This window comes from Stegostoma tigrinum, chromosome 23, assembly GCF_030684315.1.
Source record: "Stegostoma tigrinum isolate sSteTig4 chromosome 23, sSteTig4.hap1, whole genome shotgun sequence".
Lineage (NCBI taxonomy): Eukaryota > Metazoa > Chordata > Chondrichthyes > Orectolobiformes > Stegostomatidae > Stegostoma > Stegostoma tigrinum.
In genome coordinates this window covers 38,146,304-38,167,162 of record NC_081376.1, presented here as the reverse complement: position 1 = coordinate 38,167,162, position 20,859 = coordinate 38,146,304, and the positions used below count along the sequence as shown (strand labels likewise).

General features: G+C 41.3%; 1 protein-coding gene across 1 annotated transcript in view; it reads right to left on the bottom strand.

Annotated features, from left to right (window-relative positions):
• Positions 1-20,859, bottom strand: part of LOC125462269 (Na(+)/H(+) exchange regulatory cofactor NHE-RF2) — a 117,732-nt gene that overhangs the window by 7,622 nt on the left and 89,251 nt on the right. The window contains exons 3-4 of the mRNA XM_048552109.2: positions 1,123-1,302; positions 837-990 (exon numbers count right to left, since the gene is read on the bottom strand). Coding sequence (XP_048408066.1) covers positions 837-990; positions 1,123-1,302 — 334 coding nt within the window. The remainder of the gene's footprint in view (positions 1-836; positions 991-1,122; positions 1,303-20,859) is intronic.

Genomic DNA, 20,859 nt, shown 5'->3' with positions numbered 1-20,859 from the left:
AATCCTGTATGGGGCACATCTATTTTACCTTCAGGCTGGAAGCACCAAAATGATGCAACCTTGGTCATTCTCATCTCCATTCTTGGCAACTTGTACCATTTATGAATTTACATGTATAAATTCCAGATCCATATGTTATAAGATGGTGAATTCAGTTAAGCCTCCTAGAAATGTCAGTCATTCACTTCCTCCAAAACTTTCCCTTATTGTTTAGTGCAGTTCCCTCAAAAGGGGTGAAACAAAAACCTACATACATTAGTAATGTATTTAATGTATTTAATTTAATGCAATTGAACAGAAAATCTCTCGTCGTGTTCAGTGATAGCAGTGGTTGTGTAACTGCCAGGTCAGAGTCAGGGCTGAATTAGCTATTAAGAAATTCACACTGAGAAGGACACCAGAGGCTTTACTCAGCAACTTACTGCTTTTCAAAAACAAACTCAAACTGTTGGAAAAACTCAGTAGCTCAGGCAGCATCTGTGGAGAGAAAGCAGAGATAACATTTTGGGTGTAGTGACTGTTCTTCAGAACCAAATCAGGTCTGATTTCAATAAACAAGTTTATAAGGAAATTTCACAAGGTACTTGGGGATGTGGAACATATAGGGATACAAAAAGAAAAAGAGCATGGTATTGGGCAAAGTACAATTGTTCTTTCAAAGAACCAGCACAGGTTTATTGGACCGAACGGCCTCATGTTGGTGCTGTTTGTTTCTATGATAGCCGGAACCAGAAGCTGAAGAGCAGCCCCTTCAAATAATGAAGCAGGGATTGCATGGAATTAAGTACTTGATTTTCTTTTTACAGGACTGAATGAAGTTTAATGGTGATTCCCACCTTTCAGGTGTGATTCAGTTGGAGTTATTCCAAGTTTCTTGAAGTACTGATCTGTTTCTGGATCCACCACCAACAGCCTGGCCTCTTCCTCACAGGCCTTGATATGAGCTACAACTTCACTATGTTTCTTCCCTTCAATGTTCACACCATTCACCTGCAAAGAGGCAACCAGCAAATGCATGATTCTTACAAAGCATCTATCAGATCCCAACTGTCTTAAAAAAAGGCAGTGGGGTCAATAATAAACAATGCCAAGTTATAGAGAGTTTGGAAACGGTTTTGTTACCTCCACAACTCTGTCCTGAGGCCGCAGGCCAGCTTTAGCAGCACAGGAATCAGGATCAACAGATCGGATATACTGCCCTGGTTTCGCTTTCTCACTGTGAAGGTTAAAGCCATAGCCATTTTGGCACTTCTGCATGCAGCACAGCCGAGGGCACAGTTCTTTGGTCTGTCCATTCAGTGCCTGCAACATAATGAGAAAACAAGATGTTTTTTGAAAGCATGGGGACTCTCCGGTACCTCACTGCAACAACAAACCTCAGGACCACTTTTAAAACAAAAGTTGAACAGGGCAAAAAGTTCTGCCTTTGCAACTCTCCAAAGTTCCTGGAACGTTTATAGATTAGAGTAGGGGGCCTGTAATAGTGACCAATCATAGCCCCACGCTACAGGAAGCTATCCAACTGTCCAGTCAGAATGTGATGGTAGCAGGGGACAGTACAGTTAAGTGGACAAACACAATTCTAAACAGCTGGGCCTGCGTCTAGATGGTTGTTTTGACTGTCTGGTGCCCAGGTTTGAGACATATGGGAGGTGGACGATCCAGTTACTGCAGTCTATGTGGGCACCAACGAGATAGGCAAGATTGGGAGGAAGGTCCTACGTGAGGAATACGTGCAGCCGTGGGCTTAAAATTAAAAAGCAGATGCTCAAGAATCTCTGATTTTTACATAAGGCACAAGCCAATTGCTGTAAATAGAGAAATGAATGTATGATGCAAAGAGTGGTATGGGAGAAATCAGCTTAGATTCATGGATACCAGCACTGGAAATAATGGCAGCTGTATCAATGGAGTGGAATAACTAAGGCAGTAGAAACAGGCTTTGAACAAAATAGCAGGGAGAAGGAATCACGTGAGAGGAGATGTGGAAAATCAAAGGGAAACTACAAGGTCAGAGAGCAGCATAATAATTTTGACAACAATGGCAGGAAGGGACATGGTGTATAAATGTAAGAAAGCTCCAGGAGATAATGCCAAAGACTACAAAAATGGTTTAAAACAAGTTAAAAGTTCTGCATCTCAATGCATACATTTTTGTCAAAACAGATGAATTGTCAGCAAAGGTAGACATAAATGTGTGTGACATGACTGTTGTTGCAGAGACACAAGTGCAAGGTGACCAAGTCTGAGACCTGAATGTTGAAAAAGGTACTTGACATTTCAAAAAGACAGGAAGATAGAAAAAAAAAAGGTGACGAGGTAGCTTTGTTAATCAAGGATGATGGTACAGCAGCAAGAGATGATTTTAGCTAGAAAGAGCAAAATGGGGCATCTGTTTGGGTAAGGGATACGATATAGAAGTAAAATTCCCGTTGTGACAGTAGTTTACAGGCCCCCTAATAGTTACACCATAGGACAGAGTACACAAGAAATATTAAAAAAACGACACATAAAGTAAGGGACTGCAATAATCATGGGTGACTTTAATCGACATGTAGAATGGGCGAATCAAAATGGCAAAGGTAGCCTGGAAAATTAGTTCATAAGTTGTATTGAAACAATTTCTTAGAGCTGTACATTCTAAACCCACCCAGGTGATGTGCTATTCTTGACATAGTAACTTGCACAGGGATGGAATTAATTAGTAATCTCATGATAAAGAAGTCTCCACTCGAAAGCAATCATAAAATTTCACATTCAGTTTGAAGGGGACAAATGTGGGTCTAGGGATAGTATTTTTACTGAATGACAGTAACTATAAAAGGAATTTTAAGGCCACGCCAGCTAAAGTGAAATGGAAAATTGAGTTAAAAGGTAGTACATTAGAAACACATTGGTGTACTTAAGAAAAAAACGCTTAATAACTCAGCAAAAATTGATCCCAGTGAGAAAGAAAGAATGTGAGAAGGATGCATCACCCATGATTAAATAAAGTGAAGGATAGTATCAAACTGAAAGAAATATTGAATAAAGCTATAAATATTAATGACAGGTCAGAAGATTGGGCAGATTTTAAGAACCACAAAAAAGGCTGACAAGGGACAGAGAGGTAGAGAATGAAAGAAATTCAACTAGTCTTTCAAAAGTAGGTAAGAGGAGTTTTAACAAGCATTTACAAGCAAATAAAAAACAAACTAGTGTTGTTTCTCTTTGGACTGGAGTTTTGAGGAGTCTGTAATGGAGAAAAAGGAAATAACAGTGGTGCCGAGAATGTATTTTGCATCTGTCTACATTGCAGGGGACTTAAAATAAAACTTTCCAAAGACACTTGAAAATCAATGCATGATTGAGAAAGGGGAGCTTAAAACAAGGCAAGGAGAAGTTGTTGGGAAAACTATTAGACCAAAAAGCTAACAAGTCTCCAGGATCAGATGGTTTGTATCACTGAGCCTTAAAAGATGTAGCTACAGAGAAAGTAAAGGCATTTGTTACAATCTTCCAAAATTTGTTAGATTTGGAAGGGTCCTGATGGATTGTAAAGGGTCGATGTAATGCCCTTATTCAAAATAGGAAGGAAAAACTGAAAGGAGCCCAACATCCATTGTAGGGGAAGTTGTTAGAATGTAATATGAGAGCGCTGATAACAGGATACTCGTTTTTTAAACAATTTTAATTCTAATGAACAGTAGCTAATTTTAACATCTACGCTAACATAGGTGCAGAAAACCCAATTGTCAAGGAGGTAAAAATTCTGCAGAGGGAGACAACTTCCCCATCTATCATCTCACACTTCCTTTCTCAAAGATATTGCCAGATCTGTTGAGTTTTTCCAGCATTTTGTTTTGTATTTTTCCATTTACCAGGTCATTTTTTTAAATCCAGCTCTGGATAATAAGACTGGTTTGTAACCTCCATGTATACCTCTATTTAATATAATTTCAACTGAAACTAAAATCAATTTAAGCTGGGTACTCCGCCAAGCTAAATATAAATGAATTCTTTATCTTTCTAACTGAAAGCACCTACAATATGACATTTCTTACAGCATAGCAGTGACTCTACTTTAAAAATTACTCCTTAGGCTGTGAAGTACTTGGGAATGTCCAGTGTTTGTGAATGGCACTTTATAATTAAATGTCTCATTGTCTTTTCACCCATCTCCCAGAGTGTAAGTCTAGCCTTCTCTTTTGGCAATGAGTGAGACATCAGCATAAAATGAATAACACAAACACATCAACCAGGAAACGTCAAGTGTTTCAGTACACATTGCACTTCAGTCACCCAATAGTTCAACTTTTGGTTAAGAAAAACTAATTGGCTTAATTGGAACTGTGCCCTATATGGGACGGAAAACGCACTACACAACTTCATCAAACAGTTTCCTTTGCTATTATCAGTTTGTCTTCAGGCCAATATACAAAGATAATTTTTTCCAAAAGGTTGTCCTTGACACAAACTGTTGCCTGCCAGGAGGAATAAAAGACTTTTCATCAACAGGAGTTGCAGCTGGGAAAAGAAATTCAACTCTACATTGACCATTTTATATAGCGATATCCAATTGTCAAATTAAGCAGCAAAAGACCTTTTAAAGGAAGTTAGAAAAAAGGTTTTATTGTAAATCTATAGTATAGCACAAATATAAATGTTTTCACCTTTCCCACATACAAAGATGTGCAGGTTAGGTGGATTGCTATGCTATATTGGGATGTGCAAGCTAGGTGGACCAGCCATGGGAAATGCAGGTTTACAGGGATAGGTTTAGGGGACGGTTATGATCTTCGGAGGCTCGGCATGGACTCAATGGGCTGAATGGCCTGTTTCTATACCGTACGGATTCTACGATTCTCCGATTCCTTTCATTTGTCCAGAAACCAATCACCCGACTGGCAAAGAACTCCGCTTTCCTTTTCCTCAAGCATTGCTGACCCAAGTGTGATTACAACTAGGTGCTGGGGTTACTTTTAAATCAACACATTGTGACACACCTCCAGGATAGGTCAAATTTGAGCCCAGATTTTCTGGCCTAGCGGTATGGATGTTACCACTATGCTGCAAGACCCTCAAGAGCTCAGCTTTTTTTCCCTTTAAAAAGGACCCACCATCAAATTAGTCAAACAGCCAACTGCAAGTGTTGTTTACCAAGAGAACTCCAATCTTATATTTTTTCCTAATCAAAGATGTATAGGACACCTCTGGAGAGGGTGGGATAACCCAAGTCACATGGTCCAGAGGTAGAGATACTACCACTGTGTTACAAGAGCTTATGCATAAACACTGCTCTTAAATTTAAAAAAAAACATTTTTCTAATCAACAATCTGTTCAGTGATGTTATTACACACCTCTGGGCTCGGTAGGACTTGGATCCAAACACTGCTCTTAAATACAGAAGTCCAATGAACATCACCTGTACTAAATTAGCTCTGGAGCTGGCCTGTTTGAGGCTCAGAGGGACTTTATTTTCTCATTGTTAGACTCACTCCCAAGTAACAAAAAGAGTGTATATACAATGATACACAGATTTAAAAACAATTATATCTTCCTGCTGTTATACAGAATGAAATATCTTTCTAATAGACCTTTCAACAACATTTCTGCCAAGGCACTTCTCTAAGTTGATACCAGCATCTATGCACCTAAAGTTAGAGATATTTTCTTTAAAATGGCTCTACTTTCACTTAGACAATCTTAACTATGTAAGATTCTATTGCGATTGTTCTTTCGGTCCCTTTTTACTTATTACATTCATTCTAAAATCTTAGACAAATAGAATGCCATATCAGCATCATTTAAAGCCAGAGAGATTCAGAAGCTAACATGCTCTTCACCATTCTTATTTTCTTAACCCCCCATATCAAGGGGAAACTTCTTCAATTTTCTCCCACAAGAAATATCACAAATCCTCCTGAACTAAAAAATCCACCACCAATATTTGCGTTTTAGGCATCAATAACTTCATAATATTGGGATCATACAAAGTGAGAAATTCAGTACAACCTTCTCTAATTTCAAGAGCTTAAAATGGTTTTAATCACTCTCAAGATATCTTCCATCTTTGTTCCCCCCCCCACCCCTCCGCCGGCCACCCCCACCCCCCCGCCCCCGCAAAGCCAGCTTAAGTTCCAAAATCAAAACTCGCATCTTGTCTAGTCTGGACTATGTGCCTCACTCATTTAGCTGTCCCATCTCATTTTAAGTAGCAGCCTCATCTTTCAAATGAAATCTAGCACGACCAATTGCAATAGCATTTACATTTTGCACGTAAAATTCTTAGTGTGGAATGACATTTGACTCACCCTGCTTAATTTTCAATCCCATATATTTGAACCTCCAAAGCTTGACAGCCAATTTTGGATCCTTTCTGAATTCAATTGCTAACCCTTTCTTCCGAGTCATTGGGGCCCACTTCTCTGACAGAAAATCATTCTCACACACCACAAAGATGCCTGAAAGCTTTCAAGGATAAAGCCACTAGAACATTGCCATGTCCACCTTCAGTCACAAACACCTCAGCATTAACTGCTCTGCCCTTGCTGAGAAGTATCAGACTCATGGAACATTATTTAACCCTTAAACAAATTTGTGCAATTTCCAGAGCCACCTGATCTATTCCTAAGTTTCCTTTGGGGGTTGAAAGAATGCTTCCAACTTGAGCAGGTTACCCTGAAGGAAAGCCACTTTGGTACTTGTAGAATTATACTTCATAGGAAAGGTGGTCAAGAAAAGGTTTTCAAAACTACTTCAACTGTGGTAGTGTCCACCTGAAATCTGTTCACCCCCCCCCCCCCCCCCCCCACCCCCCCAACATTCATCAAAGCTTTAGTTACTGACCCAGCCTTAGCCTTATAGGTTCCATCTAGTAGGACATTTTCCATATAATTCCAGATAACAAAGTATGGAGCTGGATTCTCCAGCATCTGCAGTTCCCATTATCTCTTCCATATAATTCCATCTGTGAGACAAAGAAGATTGATCTCGATGAGATAGTAGGAACTGCTAATGCTGGAAAATCTGAGACAACAAAGTATAGAGTCGATGAACACAGCAGGCCAAGCAGCATCAGAGAAGTAAGCTGACTTTTCGGGTTGAGCCCCCTCTTCAGAAAATTTGTTTGTGGAAAATGTCTTTATTCTGAAGAAGGGTCATGACCCGGAACGTCAGCCTTCATGCTCCTCTGATGCTGCTTGACCTGCTGTGCTCATCCAGCTCTACACCTTGTTATCTTTCTATCTCAAATCATCAGCCTCTGAATACATTCAGTTCTTCCCAATTCTATAATTCTGCATTTTGTCTCTTTCATTACTCTTTCTTCCATTTCACTGATAACCACAAACACGTCCTAATCATAGGATCATCAACTTTAAATCCTTTGACCAAAAATGCTCTCCATTACCCCTGCTCCCCAGTCGCCTCGGCTGGCTTGGAGTCTTTTCTCATGCTGAGATGTTGTTGGAATATTTTCATCAGGATAAATGCACAAAATCCTCTTACTGTATGTGAATGTTTCCTCTGAAAATGTATTTCCCGAATCAGTGTTGGAACTGTGTGTTCTAGTTCTCCACATTCATAGCCCATACTGTCAATCAATAGGCCTTACTTCTTGACCTGGCTACCAATCAATGGTTCAAACGTCTTATCCCAAATCTTGAACATTTAAAAATTTGTCATTTGCAAAGTCACCTCCATTATTCCCATTAAGCATGTGGTGGGTAATCTAAGGCGTATAGCAAAGCCCCACTTTTCCATAGCTTTGCCCACTACAGCCTGACTGTCCTTATTGTTGAAAATTGTGAATATGCTAAAATCAGTTGCCACATTGAAAATATATGATAGATATTCCAGTCTTTATCCATATCTTCTGGTCCATGGCTACTGCTTCAGGCTAAAGAAACACAATCAGGTGCAGTGATGTCTTTCAATATTTCAATACTTTTCAAAAATCACATTGCTACGTGATCCGAGTGAGCATAGTTGTTTTCGCAGTTTCCAAATAATCTCCTGATCAGCCAGACTCCTATTTACTATGGTCAATTACATCTCTTGAACCTCTCGAAAAGAAACTCCAAGTTTCCTCAACAGAACAGAATAGAACATGCCCTGAACCTTGAATTATAAGTTTACAGATTTACTGAACACAAATGTTTTGTTGTTTTCCGTGTCGAAATGCATTTTTCAAAGACTTACTCGATGGTAGGTCACTCAATGACATTAGTGCTCATGAAATGGCACAGCCCCGCAATTTCACAAGAGGAACCATTCTTTAAAAGACAGTCAAAAATGATCTCCAAATTGAAAATAGATAGAGCTTTCATGTTCTTTAACACTATTTAAAGTTGGTTTTGTTCTGAGTTCAGCCAACTGATGCCATATGCTGTTGGAGGTACGGTCACAATAAAATATGGCTGAATTAAATCCATCGACAACTAAGATACTCATGAACTGAGATAATAAAATGTGAGGCTGGATGAACACAGCAGGCCAAGCAGCATCTCAGGAGCACAAAAGCTGACGTTTCGGGCCTAGACCCTTCATCAGAGAGGGGGATGGGGGGAGGGAACTGGAATAAATAGGGAGAGAGGGGGAGGCGGACCGAAGATGGAGAGTAAAGAAGATAGGTGGAGAGAGTATAGGTGGGGAGGTAGGGAGGGGATAGGTCAGTCCAGGGAAGATGGACAGGTCAAGGAGGTGGGATGAGGTTAGCTGACAACTCATACTAACCTTTTCAGACCCTTCCACAATACTAACCAGAGAACCCAATTGCCCATCTTCCTCAAGTCCAAAAAGCACTGTCGCCACCACAGTATTCTCTTTCTTGTCATTCAAGCCAGCTTTGTGCCCATTCTGTTACTTTTTGTCATTCCATAGGTTTCAACTTTAATCAACAGGCCTGTTATCTGGAACTTTATCACATTTGTTTTCCAAGTCCATTTACATCACATCAACTTACAACATTTAAAAGGCACCTGGATGGGTGCCATGAAAAGGAAGGGGTTAGAGGGATATGTGCCAAATGGAACTAGATCAGATTAGGATGTCTGATCAGCACAGACAAATTGGACCAAAGAGTCTGTTCCCATTCACTATGACTCTATAGACTTTCAGTCCTATCCACTGCTTTCATTTTAAATTCATAGTCTTGTGTTGTGCAATGCCACACAGTGATGGCACAGTGGAAAGGCACCTTTGATCCACAGGCTGGCATAATCAGATATAATGAATATAATAGACCAAACAACAGAAAGAGAAAAAGCACCACTTACTTCCTCTCAAATAACAGACAAGCACATACAAATTATAGCACCTTGAATCTGCTCCAGGCTAAAAATAGGTTGAAATTATTGGAAACTGATCATGGTATGAGGCAACAGTCACAGAATCTGGCAAGTTGCAGATGCTGGTCGCATTCATTGGATGGTGTCCCAACCTCACTCACTCACCCACCTACAAGTTAGATTAGCAGATCTTCCCATCAGTTGGGAACAGTATCTTTCCCCCTTAACTCAACTGCTGTAACCCTGGAAAGTATGGAGATATTCGACTCCACTGTATTTAAACCCAAGTTTAAAAAAAAGTGCACAAATTTGCCATAGGTTTGCACCGTCCATCAGAAGGGCAGCGAATAAGAATACCCCCACGAGATTTGTGGCCAGACATGTTCCTCATCTACATTCTTAAACTATCAACTTGATGGCAGTCATTTTAGCAAGTAAATAAAGCCATCACGACCAAGAGCTGCTGAGGGATTTACTGGTAATGACTAGGAGCGTTCCAATGAAGAATGGAGCACAGACTCTTTATACCACTGTGGGATTACAGGATGTTAGATGAGCTGGTAATCTGGTTAGATGGATGTAGGACAAACAGCACAGAACTCAGACTCCTGGAGTATCGTGTCCAGCTTTGGTCTCATCTCAGGAACGATATTATTGCAACAGATGGAATGCAAAGGTTCACCAATCCCAGAATGGCAGGACTAGCCTGTGGCGAGAAATTGGGCAAACTGAGTCTACATTCTCTGCAGTTTTGAGGAATGAGGTGATCTCAAAGAAATTTACAACATACTTTCAGGATAAATAAGAAAATCATCTGCATTTATCCTAATTGAGGAGGCTAGAACTATGGGATACAATTTAAAAATTAGGGGATGCTATTTAGGACCAAGATTAGGAGAATTTTCTTTACTCAGAAATTAGTAAATCTTTGGAATTCTTTAAACCAGAGGGGTGTGAGTTTGAGTATATTTAGAAAGGTGGCTGTTAAATTTTTAGGTATCAACTGTATACAGGGTTAGGAGGATAATATGATAGGAGGCACTGAAGTATTCAATCAGCAATGATTGTATTAAATCATGGAAGGGGCTCAATGGATGAATGGCCTACCCCAATTACAGTGTTCTTAAGACTAGTTTTCCATCACTGTCACATTCATCTCTGATTTTGTGTTTTATTCTATCGGAACATTTACTGTGAAGCACTTGCTAGGAAATAAGTAATTTTCCAGCAACAAAAAACAAGAAAAATTCTGCTGTACACATTTCTAAGTGGGAGCAATTAGCAAATCAGTCACACGAGAATCAAAGTCTGTTTGATCTCTGGGCGTTAGATGTAATTCATAACTGAACATTACCTTACAAGCAAATTGCTCCCAGTATTTATATACAGCCTGCAGCCAGAGATATAGTATTGGCTCAGCCAGATACTTCTTTACAAGTCCCATGTTCCAAATTATTCTCCATTATAACAGCTCACATAATAATTTTTTTTTTATGTAAAGCACATTAATCACTGGTGCCTATTTTTGACAACTCTCTCTTACTTGATGTAATTATCAGATTTCATGAGATATTTATGGTTTCAGCACATTCCAAAATTAAAAATAGCATTTTGCTTTTAATCTCAAAATATTCAGATACCATGAGCCTCCACTATACCAAGTCATAGACTTCTGCAGCTAAATTCCAAAAACCAATTTGTTGGAGAGCAGACAAACTTCCTACTCTTTACTGGAGTTTTCAGGGATGTGTTGATTAGTTGGGGGACGGGTCTGGGTGGGATGCTCTCTGTGGACTTGTTGGGCCGAGGGGGCTGTTGCCACACTGTGGGGATTCTACGATTTGGTTATTTGACATTCACCTGCTTTAAAAAAAAGTGACTTAAAAAATTTGGATTAATTTGAGACATGCCTAATAAGTTTGATATATATGGGTGGAATAATTGAGTTTTGGACTCATAATTCCTGAAGTTCTCCACCAATGAGGCTTACTCTGCCTCGTGCCTTGGTCTGTTATAAACCGACTGCTGGGATTAACAACCCCATGTGTTAGGAAATGGCCAAGGTGATGGAAGACAAACTAAATGGACCTTGGTTTTTTTCTAAGCAGCAAATCCAATGTAACTAATTAGTATAATAGTCAGATGGGTCCACAGTTTAACAGCTCACTCATCTATATTGCAAAAATTTACTCCAAAATGCCATCTTCTTCTGAGCCTCAGGTACAAATATTACAATTTCAAGCAATCCTCTTATGCCTCATTTCCATTGTTGTTTTAAACCGGCAAATCTTGTTTCAGTTGTTTTTAGGACATGCAACTCATAGGTTTGAATTCAGCACAGTTCTTTGTTTCAATAAAATTAAGCAGACAGCCAAAACTCAAGTACATTAGTGAAACGGACACCAATAATACAGAAACATTAGTCATACAGCAGGCTAATCAGCTAAGTTCATTGACTATCCCTAGCTGCCCTCGAGAAGATAGCCGTGAGCTGGCCCCTTGAACTGCTGCAGTCCATAAATAATTACTTTGTTTACCAATTGGCACACTTTCTGCACTGCAACATTACCAGAACCTGCCTCCATCACATTTCCTCGTAGCACATTCTAAACCCTAGCTACTCCCTGTACGAAAGAAATTTTCCCTCAAAACTGTCATTGTTTTGTTTGCACATCACTTTAAATCTATGCCCTCTCATTCTGTTTTCTTTTATGAACAGCTTCACGGCCTGTGATTTTGAAAACCTGTCTCCAAGGATAACAGTCCCAACTTCTTCAATCTATCTTCCAAACTGAAGTTGACCTAACTTGTGTCAGGCCAGTATGTGCCACTCATGAGTTTTTCTGATTTCTCTCTTTGGGATTAACCTTCCACCACTAATAATTCAATTTGACTTGCCAGGCCTTGGCGATGGCATTATCATGGATTTTCACTACGTATTATTTTAAGGAGAGTTCCTACTGGTTCAGAGACATAAATAAAGGTGGTAATAATGAGCCACCAGAACAATCCTGAAGAACTGAAAACCTGGAAACTAGGAAAATCTCACAGTCACATCAGACTTTGATGATAATTAATTGGAATCATAGACATTTTACAGCACAGAAACTGTTCTGTACCAGGCCACTGTATATCCCCTTTTATAATTTTAGGATGTCGGAAGCAATCTATAGCTAATGGTGTCTATTTTTCAAGTCAAAGAAATGTGATCCTTGTCTTTGTTGTTTCTCATACTTCCTAATGTTGTGGGGATCTCAGAGGTCAGTGCAGAACAGCCACATCCAGAACCAGAAGCTAACACAACTGAACAGTGTGGACTCCTTAGCAGTTGGATGGCCTCACGCCTCATCACCATTCCAGTGTAGGAAATGCGGCAGTCCATTTCTGCAGAACAACCACCCACAGAACAATGTGACATTGAATAGAAAATTTGTTTTCTTGATATTGACATTGGGGTAATTATTGACTTGGTCACTGGTGACAACGCTTCGGCTTTTTTCCTGGTAACAGTGTCACAGTTGCTTTTGCATCAACCCAAAAGGGCAGACAGAATGTGGATAATAAAGTGTGAAGCTGGATGAACACAGCAGGCTAAGCAGCATCTCAGGAGCACAAAAGCTGATGTTTCGGACATAGAACCTTCATCAGAGAGGGGGATGTGGTGAGGGTTCTGGAATAAATAGGGAGAGAGGGGGAGGCGGACCAAAGATGGAGAGAAAAGAAGATAGGTGGAGAGGTAAGGAGGGGATAGGTCAGTCCAGGGAAGACAGACAGGTCAAGGAGGTGGGATGAGGTTAGTAGGTCGGAGATGGAGGTGCGGCTTGGGGTGGGAGGAAGGGATGGGTGAGAGGAAGAACAGGTTAGGGAGGCAGAGACAGGCTGGGCTGGTTTTGGGATGCAGTGGGGGGAGGGGATGAGCTGGGCTGGTTTTGGGATGCAGTGGGGGAAGGGGAGATGTTGAAGCTGGTGAAGTCCATGTTGATACCATTGGGCTGCAGGGTTCCCAAGCGGAATATGAGTCGCTGTTCCTGCAACCTTCGGGTGGCATCATTGTGGCACTGCAGGAGGCCCATGATGGACATGTTGTCTGAGGAACGGGAGGGGGAGTTGAAATGGTTCGCGACTGAGAGGTGCAGTTGTTGATTGCGAACCGAGCGGAGGTGTTCTGCAAAGCGGTCTCCAAGCCTCCACTTGGTTTCCCCAATGTTGAGGAAGCCACACCGGGTACAATGGACACAGTATTCCACATTGGCAGATGTGCAGGTGAACCTCTGCTTAATATGGGGTTGGAGGGCAGTGTGGAGCGAACAAGGGAGTCACGGAGAGAGTGGTCCCTTCAGAAAGCAGACAAGCGTGGGGATGGAAAAATGTCTTGGGTGGTGGGGTCGGATTGTAGATGGTGGAAGTGTCGGAGGATGATACGTTGTATCCGGAGGTTGGTGGGGTGGTGTGAGAGAACGAAGGGGATCCTCTTTGGGCGGTTGTGGCGGGGGCGGGGTGTGAGGGATGTGTTGCGGGAAATGCGGGAGACACGGTCAAGGGTGTTCTCAACCACTGTGGGGGGAAAGTTGCGGTCCTTGAAGAACTTGGAATGCCTCATCATGGGAGCAGGTGCGGCGGAGGCGGAGGAATTGGGAATAGGGGATGGAATTTTTGCAGGAGGGTGGGTGGGAGGAGGTGTATTCTAGGTAGCTGTGGGAGTCGGTGGGCTTGAAATGGACATCAGTTACAAGCTGGTTGCCCGAGATAGAGACCGAGGTGTCCAGGAAGGTGAGGGACGTGCTGGAGATGGCCCAGGTGAACTGAAGGTTGGGGTGGAAGGTGTTGGTGAAGTGGATGAACTGTTCGAGCTCCTCTGGGGAGCAAGAGGCGGCGCCGATACAGTCATCAATGTACCGAAGGAAGAGGTGGGATTTGGGGCCTGTGTAGGTGCGGAAGATGGACTGTTCCACGTAACCTACAAAGAGGCAGGTATAGCTGGGGCCCATGCGGGTGCCCATGGCCACTCCCTTTGTCATGGGACAGCCATATTTAAAAGTAAAATCAGACACAGATAACTCAGAGTCCAGAGTGCTTTAAACAAGACCCCCTTCAGTGGTTAAAAAATAAATATGTGCAAATTATTATTAATGACTACTTTGTGTTGGAACTGGGAGGCAGGCAGGGTGTGTACTGTCATTATGCTGACGCCTGTTCAGCACACTATGTAGATTCAGGACGAGAACCTTTAGTTTTTAATGACGTTGATTAATGGTGCCATCCTACTCAAATACAAAAAGATCACTGAGCTAAGTAGACTGACCCAATTTCCTTTGTCTTTCTGTCCTCAAGAGAAAAGCATCTTTTTTTTTGCCCTTCAGGGTGCATCATGTATAACTTTTGTTTCTATTTACAACACATAGTGATGTTTGGCAATTCATTGTTAGTCTGGTTTTTGGCTGGAACGAGACCAGGAAATAGTTCAATACATGGTCAAGCATACACTGGACAACAAATTTTCTGGTGATAAACTGGAATCCAAAAATCAATGCATTAGTACAGAGCAGGGAAATAACACACATCAATCCTCTTTTACAAGGGTAATGCATGGTCAGCAAGTAAAACATTCTAATATGTTCTCCCCATAAAAGTCAGGAATAAACTTAAAATTTTAGCCAACCTGTAAATGAAGCTGTTTTATATTTTTGGACTGTCATCTGTGTTGCAAGTCTCTCAAGTACGCCTTCTCAAATATCATAGGCCAAATAACCTCCCACTGGGGAGAATACCCCTATGGGCAAAGATTTAATGCCCCTGTTGACTGAGTAGCAAAGTCTCAGGTGGGCTTCCTGCCACTGTGACCATACTATGGCTTTAAAGAGGTGTATTTTGACCTGTTTTTTTTGAAGAGAGGTTTTAAGACAGAGATGCTGAGCTGTCTATTTGAATCCAATAAAACAGACAGCTTGCAAGATTTCAGCATTTTTTTAAAAAAACAACTTGGAATAATAGAAGCAACTTGAATGGGTGGGGTCAAGCAACCCTAGAATCTTTTAGGGGCAGTACAGTGGCTCAGTGGTTAGCACTGCAGCCTCATAGTGCCAGGGGCCCGGGTTTGATTCCAGCCTCGGGTGACTGTGTGAAGTTTGCACATTCTCCCCGTGTCTGCGTGGGTTTCCTCCCACAGTCCAAAGATGTGCAGGCTAGATGGATTGGCGATGCTAAATTGGCCGTAGTGTTCAGGGGTGTGTGGGTTAATGGGGAATGGGTCTGGGTGGGATGCTTCAAGGGGCGGTGTGGACTTGTTGGGCCTGTTTCCACACTGTAGATAATCTAATCTTAAAAAAAAACAGGATTTTAGGTTTTAGTTTTTCAGTAACAGATGCTGGGGTCTTGAAGCTGGGTTTGGAAGTCCATAACACACTCTTCCAACTCTGTCTGATTTAGTTCAGGGTGGGAGAACACAAGGATGACCTTCCCATTATTAACTTGAGGTCTAAGTTTGGAATCTTAAATTTTACAAGGTGGACAGGGACTGTGGGAAACCAGCTAGGTCAACTCTGAAGGGGAGGTTCCTGATTTATTTGACGAGGTCCTTTCCACTTGGGAAGCTCACACCCAATGGAGAGATCCACTGAAGATGTGCAGACTAGGTAGATAGGTCAAACTAAAATTTCCCCACAGTGTTCGGGGTGTGCAGATTACGTGGGTTATAGGTGAATAGGTTTGGGTGGGATGCTCTGGGGGTTGGTGTGGACTCGTTGGGCTGAAGGGCTTTTTCCACACTGTAAGGATTCTATGAGTCACTCAGGTGAAGACCACTGTCAACCCAAATTGTTAACACCCATCCCCATGTCAGGACCCCACCTGGCTCTGTGAACTAATTCCCACTTATCCGATTCTATGCCTGGGCCTCCTATGTTTTTTGGCAGTGGTCACCATTCCTGGGGTCACTGAAAGACTGTCAGCCTCTTATTGACCAGCAGTGCCCAGGGATAACTAACTATCCCATATGGGGGAAAATATCCCTTAAAAAAGGAGCCAGGGGACTAACAAATGTGAAGGAATGAGTCTGACGGGCTCTCAATCCTTTAGGGGCTCCCAAAGGGCTAACTGGAGCATGGCTAGCTTTATATCAATTAAATTCCAACCTTTAATTCTTGGTTTACAAGGAACGAACATTGCATGGAATAGACTTCCAGGTAGTACAACGAATGTAGAAACTGAAGGAGACCATTCAGCATTTCCTGCCTATTTCATCATTAAACTGGATCACAGCTGATTGCTATCTAATCTCCATCAGGAGACAGAGTTGGTTGATCGGCCATGATCACATTGAAAATTGGGCAGGCTCAAAAGGCCTAGTCCTATCTGCCTTAGTTCTGTAATACTTATCATCCTGGCTTAACAAAAATCTTCCAATCTTCAGTTTTGCAACAACTTCCTGGGAATAAAACAGTAGAGTTCAGCCTTTGTGTAAAGTGCTTCCATACAGTACCCCTCCATTGCCCAGCACTAATGCTGAGGTTCAATCCCGGTTTCAAAAACTAACCTTCCCCATCACCGCAGTGAGAGCTTCTACCTACTCTATTAACTATAATAATCATTTTTAACCATTAATAGATTTTTTACTAGTAATTTAAAACATCGTTAACCTTAAACATTTCAATTACTGGAGACAAACTGCCTGATGAAACAGGGGGACATTAGAATCCCTTTGGATCAGTGAACTCAAGTTAGACAAATGGGCACACTCAACCATGATCACCTCGATCACAGAAAGAATATTTTAGAAAGGGAATAAAAGGGAAAGGAGAAAAAAGCTCTTGTGGCTGAGTGAGCATGTCCCCTACACCTCTGGGCTAGAAGACCTGGGATCAAGAACCACTTGTGCCAGAGATATGTAATAACATCTCTGAACAGACTGATTAGAAAATTAGAGATTTTACTAAGCATGGGTACACACGCACACTCATCCAGCACATGAGCACAAAACAGCTGCGGACGTGATGCATTATCAATGAGGCAAACTAAATATTGACTTTACACTTGTGAACTGCATAGGAAAATGCATCCACTGGATTCAGAGGCCTTTTTAATAAAACGATTAAATTATTTTTCCTCAAGGTCACTGACTAGGCTGTAGGCAACTTTCTATTTATTCACACCCCACACATAATTAGCCTTGTGCTTTTGACAGGACTATTGTGCCTCTCACTGGAATCTGAAGCTGCTAAAATAGGAATTGTTACGAAAACATTGGCTTTGCATAACTGCTCATTATTCAACTCAAACACTGGACAATTTGAAAATATGCCAAAGCATCTGCCAACTTCAATAGCTGCTGGGCCTATTTCTCATTATACTGGATCCCAACGTCTTCAAGCATGATAAGAGGGGGAAGATTAGGCCTGATAAAACATATTTTGCTTTGCTTCAGCAATTTCTTTTGTAATTTTAATTCAGCTGGCAATATTGTTTTCAAACTCTTCCATGGCCTCACTACATCTTGTCTCAATAACCTCCTTCACTCCCACAGGTCTCCAATCTCTGTACCCTACTAATTCTGACCAAATGATGGGTGTCCAACACTTCATCTGCCTTCAGGGCAGCATGGTGGCTCAGTGGTTAGGCCTGCTGCCTCACAGCACCAGAGATTGGGATACGATTCCACCCTCGGGTGACTGTCTAAGTAGAGTTTGTACATTCTCCTTGTGTCTAGGAGGGTTACTGCTGGGCGCTCCAGTTTCCTCCCATTGTCCAAAGATGTGCTAGTTAGGTGGATTGGCCATGCTAAATTGTCCATAGTGCCCAGGGATGTGCAGGCTAGCTGGATTAGCCAAGGGCAATGCAGGGTTACAGGGATAGGGCAAGGGAATGGGTTTGGGTGGGATGCCCCTCGGGTCTACATGGACTCAAATGTGTCAAATGGCCTGCTTCCAAACTGCAGGGAATCTGGGATTCAGCTACTTGGATGCCAAGCTCTGGAGCTGTCTATTTCCAAAACTCTTTCCCCACCGATCCCATCCCTTTTTAAATACACTCCTTAAAATGACCTCCTAAATCAAATCAAGCTTTTGTTACCTACCCTACTATCTGAACACAGCTCGGGGAAGATTTAGTCCACTTATTTTCCTGTTAAGCACTATTGTTTTTTTTAACTCACATTTAAAAAGGTGCTATATACATACGTATGTACTGATTTTGATATAATTGCGAAGAGATGACTTGAGTCTACCCTTCACTATCCTCTTTCCAACACGAGATGTAAATTGCAGCTAGCCTGTTTTGGTCTATTGTTGATGTTACAGCCAAAAAGGTTTTTAACTCATTCCTATGGTTGTATAAGCTTGTAAAAAGCACATGTGCATAAAACTATTCTATTCTGTAACTGTTTCAAAAACAAAAAGGTTTGAAGAATGTTGCTTTCTTCGAATTGTGTATTTCATTGAATCGTAATCCAATAACCCCAACTGCAACTGGCATTTACTTTCAAACAAACTTCCCAGCACATGATGAAATGAACAGACTTCAATGTGTCTGAAAAACCCATGAGGATTTTGGGAAAAGAACTAGGGAATAATTTGAACCTCATCTCTCTCTCACACATAATTCTTCCCTTCTAGTTTATCTGGCTTAATTACAACAGGAATAAATGTATATTAGCATCCCCAGGTGACATGTAGTAACTTTCATCAGAATTAATTTTTATATATCTATGGAGCTGACAGTAATACATTGCATAAAATTTACAACAGATTCCATTGATCTATGCTAGCGTTTATGCTCCACATGAAACCTTTCCCATCCATCCTACTCTAACACCACCAGCACGTCACTCAATTTCCTCCTCTCTGTCCTCCCCTTCACTACCTCCATACTCCAATTTGCTTATCTGGCTTCCTTTTGAATGCATCTCTCGCATATATCTCAACTACTCAGAGATACAAATCCCAAGCACTCTTTAAGTGAAGGAGTTTCTCTTGTCTGTTTCATGGTGGAAGAAGTCATCTTGGGTAAGGATCTGGGCTGTGTAGACAGCTGGCTAGATTCCTTCTATATTTAATATTCTACAAACTACTTACACTGTTAGGGTTATCCACAGGATCATCTCTCTCTAGGGACTGTAGTCTTTTGATCTTTTCCATCACTTCTGTAAGATGACTATTTACATTCCAGGATTAACACTTTACTGTATCCTAAATATATTAGTGACCTCTCTATATTGATGAGGACCAGATGCAATCTTGGAAACCCAAGTTACCATAAATATTCTCTGCATTTAATGTGTCAAAGCCCTTCATTACTTCAAAAGTCCCTTTCAGGTTATCTTTCAACTTTCCCTTATCTTGAGTAGGGAGCCTCAAGGCTGTTTAGTCTTTCCCATACGCCTCCTGATAAAACATTCCTTTTTTGTTTAAGGTTTTAAATACTTAACCTTACACAGCCCAATTAAATGGTTGCCACAACTCTGTCCAGCTGTCAAATCACCATAGCTCTGTAAAATAACAACCCTCACCCAAGTTTCCCTTAATCAACTAGCAATTGCAGCATCCAGTTGGAACAGGAGCTCTGATATTAAAATATTTCAGCTCACTTGGGTTCATTCCTATAGCCTTTAGCCTGTACAGCTCAGCTATACAGTGCTGGATAGTAAATCATACAGATTTACTATTAATACATTCGAGGGACATGAGCAATAAACAATTGCTTCGGCACCGATGCCAATCCCTAATTGCCATAAAAGATGATGGTGAGCCACCTTCTTAAATACGGCTAGGTAATGATAGAAGATGGTTCAGGGTCAATCACATTGCCATACTTACCTGGTTTGGCCTATATGGTGACACCAGACCCACAGCAACGTCCTTCCTTCAAAAGACATTAGTGAACTAGATGGGGAATTGACAACAACACAGTGATTTCATTCTCAGTAATCACTGGAAATAAGTTTTTCATTACAGATTTTATTTAATTAATTTAGTTTCAATTCCCCACTTGCTGTGGGCGCAACTGAATTCATGTCTGTCCAGACCATTAATCAAGGCCTCTGGATTACCAGTCCCAGTAAATTAACTGTTAGGCTACAACACCCTCAGGTCTCTGGCATTCATTAGAGTCTTGATCATTTGTAGCCACACAGTATCACTGCACATAAGTAACCTTTGTTTCATTACAGGCCCCTTAGTTACCTCCAGGAAGGTTTTTCAGTCTTAGGAAAACAAATTTGAGTAGCATGGCTTCAAATTGCCAGTCCCCAGTTGCTCCTAGAAGGTCAGATGCAGGCCAGATGTAGCTGAGTAAATACACTACATACACAGTGCCAGAAGGACTGGGGTCAAATAGAACAGGAGTAGGATCCTTCAATTACAGTCCCAGGAGGATCAAGCTAGACTTTGTTTATTTAGAAAAATAGGACCATATTTCTTTTCATTGCACTTTGCTTTTGACTTTCTCATCAATTAAACAAGTAACATGAGCACTTGTCCACAGCAAGACCACCTTCTCACACCTACTTTAGTTCTCAATGGAAATATTTCAAATTTAAAATATTCATTACTCCCTTCCATCTACTTTCCTGTTTCTGTCAGACTTTGTTTACCACTTTTC